This window comes from Contarinia nasturtii, unplaced genomic scaffold (assembly GCF_009176525.2).
Source record: "Contarinia nasturtii isolate CC-2019 unplaced genomic scaffold, AAFC_CNas_1.1 Cnas_scaffold_2863, whole genome shotgun sequence".
In the NCBI taxonomy this organism is placed as follows: domain Eukaryota; kingdom Metazoa; phylum Arthropoda; class Insecta; order Diptera; family Cecidomyiidae; genus Contarinia; species Contarinia nasturtii.
In genome coordinates this window covers 1-7477 of record NW_022200180.1, presented here as the reverse complement: position 1 = coordinate 7477, position 7477 = coordinate 1, and the positions used below count along the sequence as shown (strand labels likewise).

General features: G+C 32.7%; 3 protein-coding genes across 5 annotated transcripts; 2 read left to right on the top strand and 1 right to left on the bottom strand.

Moving 5' to 3' along the window:
- Window positions 1–23: 23 nt before the first annotated feature.
- On the top strand, window positions 24–1192 carry LOC116349437 (omega-amidase NIT2-like). Its single transcript, XM_031780849.1, has 3 exons — window positions 24–355; window positions 466–886; window positions 969–1192. Exons 1-3 carry the CDS (start codon window positions 92–94, stop codon window positions 1070–1072), a joined length of 789 nt encoding a protein of 262 aa, XP_031636709.1. The 5' UTR covers window positions 24–91; the 3' UTR covers window positions 1073–1192.
- A 106-nt stretch (window positions 1193–1298) lies between these two features.
- On the bottom strand, window positions 1299–3006 carry LOC116349439. Of its 3 annotated transcripts, none has more exons than XM_031780851.1 (5): window positions 2752–3006; window positions 1939–2606; window positions 1833–1857; window positions 1632–1748; window positions 1299–1540 (listed from the first exon to the last, which is right to left on the bottom strand). In XM_031780851.1, the coding sequence occupies exons 2-5, from the start codon at window positions 2583–2585 to the stop codon at window positions 1484–1486; spliced, it is 846 nt and encodes a 281-aa protein (XP_031636711.1). In that variant the 5' UTR covers window positions 2586–2606; window positions 2752–3006; the 3' UTR covers window positions 1299–1483. The 3 variants fall into 3 exon arrangements, with proteins under 3 accessions (XP_031636711.1, XP_031636712.1, XP_031636713.1); XM_031780852.1 differs by having other exon boundaries at window positions 1939–2624; window positions 2752–2770; XM_031780853.1 differs by having other exon boundaries at window positions 1463–1540; window positions 1621–1748.
- Window positions 3007–5432: 2426 nt separating this feature from the next.
- On the top strand, window positions 5433–6733 carry LOC116349438 (omega-amidase NIT2-like). Its single transcript, XM_031780850.1, has 4 exons — window positions 5433–5530; window positions 5613–5947; window positions 6005–6425; window positions 6495–6733. The coding sequence occupies exons 1-4, from the start codon at window positions 5509–5511 to the stop codon at window positions 6587–6589; spliced, it is 873 nt and encodes a 290-aa protein (XP_031636710.1). The 5' UTR covers window positions 5433–5508; the 3' UTR covers window positions 6590–6733.
- The last annotated feature ends 744 nt before the right edge of the window (window positions 6734–7477 follow it).

The window sequence follows — 7477 nt, the reverse complement described above, 5'->3', positions numbered from 1 at the left end:
TTTTCAATTTCTTTTCGCAGAACTTGGAATCGCTTTGATTCAATTCGACACCAAACCGAATCTCGGCGAGACTTTGAAACATTTGTCCGAAATGGTCGAACAAGCCGTTTCAAAGTATCATCCACGAGTGGTGTCTGTCCAAGAAGGCTTCAATTACTACTATCAATCTGATAAAAGTACCTTTGAGAAAGCTGGCGAACCAATCAACGGTCCAACTGCCCAGCACATGTCCGGATTGGCAAAGAAATTCAATATTTACCTTATTGGAGGCATTGCCGAAACGGACAATGGCAAACTCTACAACACGGCTCTCGTATTCAATCCAAGTGGTGAAATGATCGCACGTCATCGTAAGGTAAGACTTTACAAAGATCCTTTTGTTCATTTTTTTGTGAACTTATTTCAATAAACAAAATTTTTTAAATATATTTTCGACCCTTTTTTCCAATTTCTTTCACTATTCAGGTTAACTTGTGCGACATCAACTTCGAAAACGGAACCAAACTCGATGAAATCAACGTCTTTACACCCGGCAGCGATGTCACCATATTTAAAATCGATGACATCAAATGTGGTTTGGCCATCTGTTGGGATGCCTGTTACGATGAGTTCATTAAAATCTACCGAAAACTTGGCGTCGAAGTCCTATTTGTTCCAGCTGCATACGATATTATGAGTGGCGATAGATATTCTCTCCATAATTATTGGGAGATTGTCCATAAGGCTCGGGCATTCGACAATCAAATGTTCGTTGCTGCCATTTCAGGAGCACAAAATGAAAAAATCAAAGATTATATCTTGTATGGTCATACCATGCTCATTGACCCACAAGGAAAGATTCTAAAACAGGCTGGCGTCAAGGAGGAGATCATTTTCGACGAAATTGGTATGTATCATTTGGCATTTCATAAAATTCATTCTTCAATTTAAATCATTCAATTAATTTGTATTTCACTTCAAATTTATAGATGTTGCGGTGTTAGAGAAACTATACAAAGAGTTTCCCACATTCAAATTGCGACGAAGAGACATTTATGAGAGATATAGTGGCATCTATAGCGGTTACTTTTAACATGACGAACATCGACAAAAAATTGACAAGAACTAACATTTAATCGAAACATTTTATATTCTTTTTTTATTTTTATTATTCTTTGCAAATAAAATCGGTTTTCACATTTAATTTCGGATACTTACTAACTTTTTTTTTTTCAAAATTATGCTTAACTTTATTTGAACATATTTCACGACCAGACGTGTCATTGATTTTTTTTTTCGTTTTATTTTTTAACGGCGATTTTAATTTTATTTTATTTCAATCTCAATCTCTGAGATGAAAATGTACATTCTTTTTTGTTGAAAATGTACATTCTTTTTCTTCATTTACAGGACGTTTTTTCTTTGTTGATTCAGATACTTAAGAGAAAAAAGTTGAATTTTAATTTGTTTCTTGGTAATTTTGTTCGAAAACATTTCTTTTTTTTTAATCTTCCAAATCTCGAATCAATTGGGCAGCAGAACTTGCCGTATCAACGTTTGTCTACAAGAAAAAAATGTTCCATAAAATGACTTAAGATGATGAATGTAATGAATATACTCCAATTTATCGTCGAAAAATACTTTAATTATACCGATGCGATGTCGCGGTGTTCTTCTTTGACTTCAGTGGCATGAGTCTTGGAGAAGTCCAACCCGTTCCGATGGTAGCTATTTTCGTCCGTTGAATCGCCTGTCATTAGATCATCATCCTGTCATACAAAGAAAAGTTGATGTAAAATTCCCATTTGAAAGCCAAACATGCTTCCATTCGTGTATCAGAGAAATGTTTTTACCTTCCAAAAATTCGGTTCAAGTTTCCTGTAATGTAAAAGAGATAAAAATAATGTTTAATTGGAACGAAGCATACAATAGACATTCAATCAACAATTGACTACTTACACCAATTCTTCCAAACAAGCGACACTACAGGCGGGTGGAAGAATAGTACATTTGAAAGTGACTTCATTCCAGCAATGATTACACCACGTTTTCTTCTTTGTTTCCGCAACGACATTATCCATTTCATCTTTGTGATGTTGCTCCATTTCTATGATCTTCGCATCACACTTCTCCTTCATTTCGGCCATATATTCTTCGCAGTTCTTCTTGTGCTTGTCTATCACATCAATTTTAGCTTCGACCATCTTCTTCATGTCACTAGTGGCTATATCGACTTTATCGCAACGTTTCTGCATTTCCGATAATTTCTGGTTGAGAACCTTGCGTAATTTTGCATTGGTTTGCTTAGTGGCTGCGATTGTTTGTTCATAGTTGCGCACTTTTTCATAAATAATCGTTGTGAGCGATTGAATTGATTGAAGCAAAGACTCTTCTGCGAAAGAATCTACGGCCAACGCTGATGACGACACATTTTCTTCGATGTTCATTACTGACGATGATGATTCCATAGCGTTGACGTCTTGCGATTCATTCGGCTCTTTTTCCATTTTTAATTGCACCATTGGAAACGCATTTGGGATTTCCAATTGAAGATTCACGTGGTTTTGTTGGGATTTTCTAGGTTCGAAATTATTCAACGCGTCCATTTGATTGATTCGGATAAACAACTAAAATTAGATTTCACTCTTAGTAGATCGACGGTAACAAAGTCAAAATATACAAGAATATTGTCAATGGATTAAATGTTGGCGAAAAAAAAAACAGCTTTGACTTTTTCTAAATCAAATAAAATGCTAATACATCTGAACTCACATTGAAAGGTCAAAATTCTGATTTTGCACGTTCGTTACTTCCACAAGCACCAAAAAAAATCGACATCAAATCACTGGTCAAATGAATACGCCAAAATTAGATAATTTTTTTTTGTAATGAAACTTTTACTACGCTCTTAAATGTACGTCGTTGCGCATACGCTATTGATTTTGAATGATGCCAAAAAACACAGTTCTTAATGGTATCGACGTTTTTTACTCTCACTTACAGTTTTATGTGGTCGGCGACAAAACTATTCACTCTCAGGCTTTGTTTGTGTTTTGTAATAATAACAAACTAACCGATTCCACGAAAGCAGCCGCCATAAAATTTTTGTTAGTATGCGTGTGTACAATAACAACCACCAGTTGAATCGCTTCACAAAACACACAGCATCTAGCTTGTTCGAGACGTTTAGAATTTGAAATTAAAAAAAAACAACGCACAGCGAATTGATGCTACAAAAAATACTTCGACACTGTGTCTTAAGTTTCATTCACAGTGCAAATATAAAAAAACTGATTCATTGTAACAAAAAATACGATTTTCGATGTTGTGAGAAAAAATTCTAAATACAATGATGACAACAAATAAGGATTTGGCCTTTTATTTGCTTTTCAGTAATGCGGAATTAATGCAGTATTTTGATTCAATTTTTGAAGGCTTTCGATCGGGATAATTACTTATTTATTTTCGGTTGAAAGAACATTTATATGAGGTTCAGATTGAGTAGAGCGGTTGCCATTGAGCCATAAACTCATAAAATAGATAAATACTTTCAATTTACTGTAAACTAAATGTATACATTTACATCATATATGAAACTGGGATTGAAAAAACGGTAATTTGAAAAATAAGGCGAAAATTTCTGGAACAATAAACTATAATTGAAAAAATAATAATCTTTTTCATTAAATACGGATAGACAAGCAATTGTTTCATTTTCTTTTTTTCTTCAACTGATAACACTTGTAGGACATTAGCAACAATCAATGAGAACATTAATTGCAATTATTCGCATATTACTTTGAAACGCTAAGGCAAAATCAATTAATCAATTTATTTTTTTCAACTTGATAAGGATGTAACTAAGCACACGCCATTTTACGTCATTTTAAATGTATAAAAATATTACTTCGGATGCCAAGCAGCGCATGAAAAGTGCAATTCTGTTCAGATTTTAAATTGATTTTTTTGTGTACTTTTGTGTTTAATTCCATAAAATTATTTACTACTCAATAATCAGAATAATTACGTCAAATGGCATAGAGACAATCCTGAGACAACACAACTATTTTTATAGTGAGATCGAGTTATTTAGATATTCGAGTAAAACTATTTAAATGGATATTTTTCGTTTTACTTTTTTGTTTATGTATTAAAATTGTCACATTTTTCAGTTTAATTTTTTTTGAGCGAAATTTAAAGATTTTTAATCAATATTTGATTGAGCATACCATTGAAAAACCAATGGATAAAACATACTAAAATCCAACTTAAATTTTAATATAAAAGAATATTTTTTTCATTTTTTCGTATTTTTTAATTGGAAGTGGAGTATTAAAATATTTTGAACAATTCAACGAAATCATGATACAATTTATGGTAACGTACAGTACTGTCGAAAACAAAGCAGAAACGATTAATTTCAAGTTTTGAACTCTGATCGAATTATTCTACCATTTTAAATGAGAATTTTCGACAAAGAAAAATAAATAAAAAAAATTCTGATATTTTTCACCATTTCAAAATATGGTGTAGTAATTTTACTAATTAAAAAAAGAAACTACCTAATATATACGAGAATTAATTTCAATTATTTAGTACAATAAATGCAATTTCGAAATCAATTACATTTTAATTGAAAATATAAAATGCGTTCCAGTTATCTTTACAAGAGAGACATATGTCTGATACAAAATAATCTGAATCGTCTGGAATTGACAATAAATGCAAAAATGATTAATAAATGCAAATTGTATAGTTAGCTATCATATAATGAGACGTAGATCGGAACCGTTCAAAATAATCGCATAGTTAAATATATATATATATATATATATTTCACGATGATCATTACAGCAAAAATGCTTTACCACGCACAATTGCGAAGGTTTTCCGTTTTACTTCGGTTATGTATCTGTATGACTGTGACGAGCAATTGCAAAACGAAGCACTTCGACGTATCAATAACGCAGTACGTCATCGTGCTTATCACTTCATTTGATTGATTGAATAGGTAAATGTCACTGCCCCCTCCTTTTCAAATAATGTGAAATTAAAAAACATGGGCATACGTAATGTATTTGGAGGAATACACAACTAACTCTCAGTGTAATACAGTGACCAGTTGCGTCGTAGTGAATCATCTAATGCGTCCATACGATTCATATGCGATACAAGTGGCGATAAAGTGTTGCGATATTACCCTGTATGCCTGCATGAAAAACCGTTTGCTTACGATTCGATTTGTAGATGTACACTGTTAATGTGCTTTGGCTTCATATCAATTATTGGTTGTCCGAGGGGGGTCGTTGATATTTACCTATTATTTCAATCAACAAGAAAACGAAATTGTTTTTCAGTGATTTGATACATTCAAAATAGAATCGAAAAATGTCACAGCTCATAGGTTATCAGTGAAAAGAACAAATAATATTACATTTTGTTCAATCGAGAAGGTGCCATTCGCTATGATAAGATGCACTTATAAAAGCAAACATTTTCAGGGCGTTAACAAGCATCAAGTTCAGTACAATGGCAACCGTTCGAAATACAAGTAAGAAAACATCTAATTCTCTATTTCTTTAATAGCTCTTACCGTTGTTTTTACAAATGCCCGGTTTTCCTACAATTTACAGAACTGGGAGTCGCTTTGATTCAGTTCGATACAAAACCAAATCTGAGACAGACATTGAGACACTTGTCTGAAATGGTGGAAGAGACCGTTTCAATGTATCATCCACGAGTGATTTCAGTCCAAGAAGGATTCAATTACTTTTATCAATCCGATAAAAGTGTTTTCAAAAATGCTGGCGAACCAATCAACGGTCCAACCGCTCAGTACATGTCGGAATTGGCAAAAAAATTCAATATTTATCTTATTGGTGGCATTGCCGAAACGGACAATGGCAAACTCTACAACACGGCTCTTGTATTCAATCCAAATGGGGAATTGATCGCTCGTCATCGTAAGGTATGAATGTTTAAAGATACTTTTTTTCTAGTAAATAATCTCCCTTGTGATATCCAGGTTAATTTGTGTGACATTAATTTTGAAAATGGAACCAAACTCGACGAGGTCAGTGTTTTTACGCCGGGAAATGACGTGACAGTATTCAAAATCGATGATATCAAATGTGGTTTGGCCATTTGTTGGGATGCCTGTTATGATGAATTTATCAAAATCTATCGAAAACTTGGCGTCGAAGTCCTATTTGTTCCAGCTGCATACGATATTATGAGTGGCGATAGATATTCCCTTCATCATTTCTGGGAACTTGTTCACAAGGCTCGAGCATTCGACAATCAAATGTTCGTTGCTGCCATTTCAGGTGCACGAAATGAAAAGATCAAAGATTATGTCTTGTATGGTCATACCATGCTAATTGATCCACAAGGAAAAATCCTTCAACAAGCTGGCATCAATGAAGAAATTGTCTTCCAAGAAATTGGTATTTCATTTAATCTCATTATTTTTTTCAATTTTGATTTAAAAAAAAAACAATTCGATTGGCTTTCAGATGTTGCAATTTTGGAAAAATTGGACCGGTTGCGGCGAAAGAATATGAGCACTTTGACAAGTCTTTTGACCTTCATTTATAGATGGGCCGACTAATAATTCATTTGTTATCTACTTTGTATTATTTAACATTTATTCGCTTATTATCAATATACGTAGAAGAATAGCTTTTTGTGATCATGATGTCAAAATAATAATCTCATTTGTGTATAAAAATACAGAATCTTTTTACTTTTCGAAGATCATAGTTTTTCATCTATTTCCATTGGAGAAATACGATAAGTAAATACGACAAGACCTTTTGTATGTTCGTTTGCTCTAAGTCACTGCAGTGACATGCATTGCTAAACCAATCACGATTGTGAGAATGAAATATAATAACTTTTGTTCGCCACTTTTTTTTCAATTAAATTATATACTTTCACCAAAGGTGTTGCTTTATTTAGATCTACATAGAATTGAATGATAACAGATAACATTTTTAAGATCTTATTAAGATACTTATCTGAATAAGTAATAAAGATTAAAATCTAATGATATACAATAGTTAATTGTAAGTGTAAGTATTCTTATTTTAAAAAAAATATTTCATGTAACAATCATGTGCTACTTCGAATTAAGACTGCAACGTTGATCGGCTGAAAAAACTAAAAATTTAATTGTAATTAAAAAAATAAAATATAAAAATGTTACCGTTTGACTCAGCATCGACGAAGACAACACATCTTCCAAACAAGCATGAATTATTGGGAACATTTCTATGAAATCTAAAGAGTTGATTAAATTGTTTCACAATTTGTAAACATAAAGAAATAGAATTAGTTACAGTTATAGAATTAGGTGCAGTGCAAGTATTTAAACGTAAGTATATAGCCAAAAAGTTCACCAAATTCCTAACTGACATAGCTGCAAGTCAAACGCGGCAAATCATCGCTTCTGTATATGGATTACAAAAGAAGCAATATTTTGCTACTGATAAGTCTA

Excerpts from the sequence above, each read along its gene's own strand:
- LOC116349439 (XM_031780851.1), bottom strand. The coding sequence starts at position 2,585 with ATGGACGCGTTGAATAATTTCGAACCTAGAAAATCCCAACAAAACCAC. Across the intron at positions 1,858-1,938 it reads GCTTGTTTGGAAGAATTGGT|GAAACTTGAACCGAATTTTT; the intron begins GTAAGTAGTCAA and ends TTTACATTACAG. Across the intron at positions 1,749-1,832 it reads TTGAACCGAATTTTTGGAAG|GATGATGATCTAATGACAGG; the intron begins GTAAAAACATTT and ends TTTGTATGACAG.
- LOC116349437 (XM_031780849.1), top strand. The coding sequence starts at position 92 with ATGGTCGAACAAGCCGTTTCAAAGTATCATCCACGAGTGGTGTCTGTC. Across the intron at positions 356-465 it reads TGATCGCACGTCATCGTAAG|GTTAACTTGTGCGACATCAA; the intron begins GTAAGACTTTAC and ends TTCACTATTCAG. Across the intron at positions 887-968 it reads GATCATTTTCGACGAAATTG|ATGTTGCGGTGTTAGAGAAA; the intron begins GTATGTATCATT and ends TCAAATTTATAG.
- LOC116349438 (XM_031780850.1), top strand. The coding sequence starts at position 5,509 with ATGGCAACCGTTCGAAATACAA. Across the intron at positions 5,531-5,612 it reads GGCAACCGTTCGAAATACAA|AACTGGGAGTCGCTTTGATT; the intron begins GTAAGAAAACAT and ends TACAATTTACAG. Across the intron at positions 5,948-6,004 it reads TGATCGCTCGTCATCGTAAG|GTTAATTTGTGTGACATTAA; the intron begins GTATGAATGTTT and ends TGTGATATCCAG.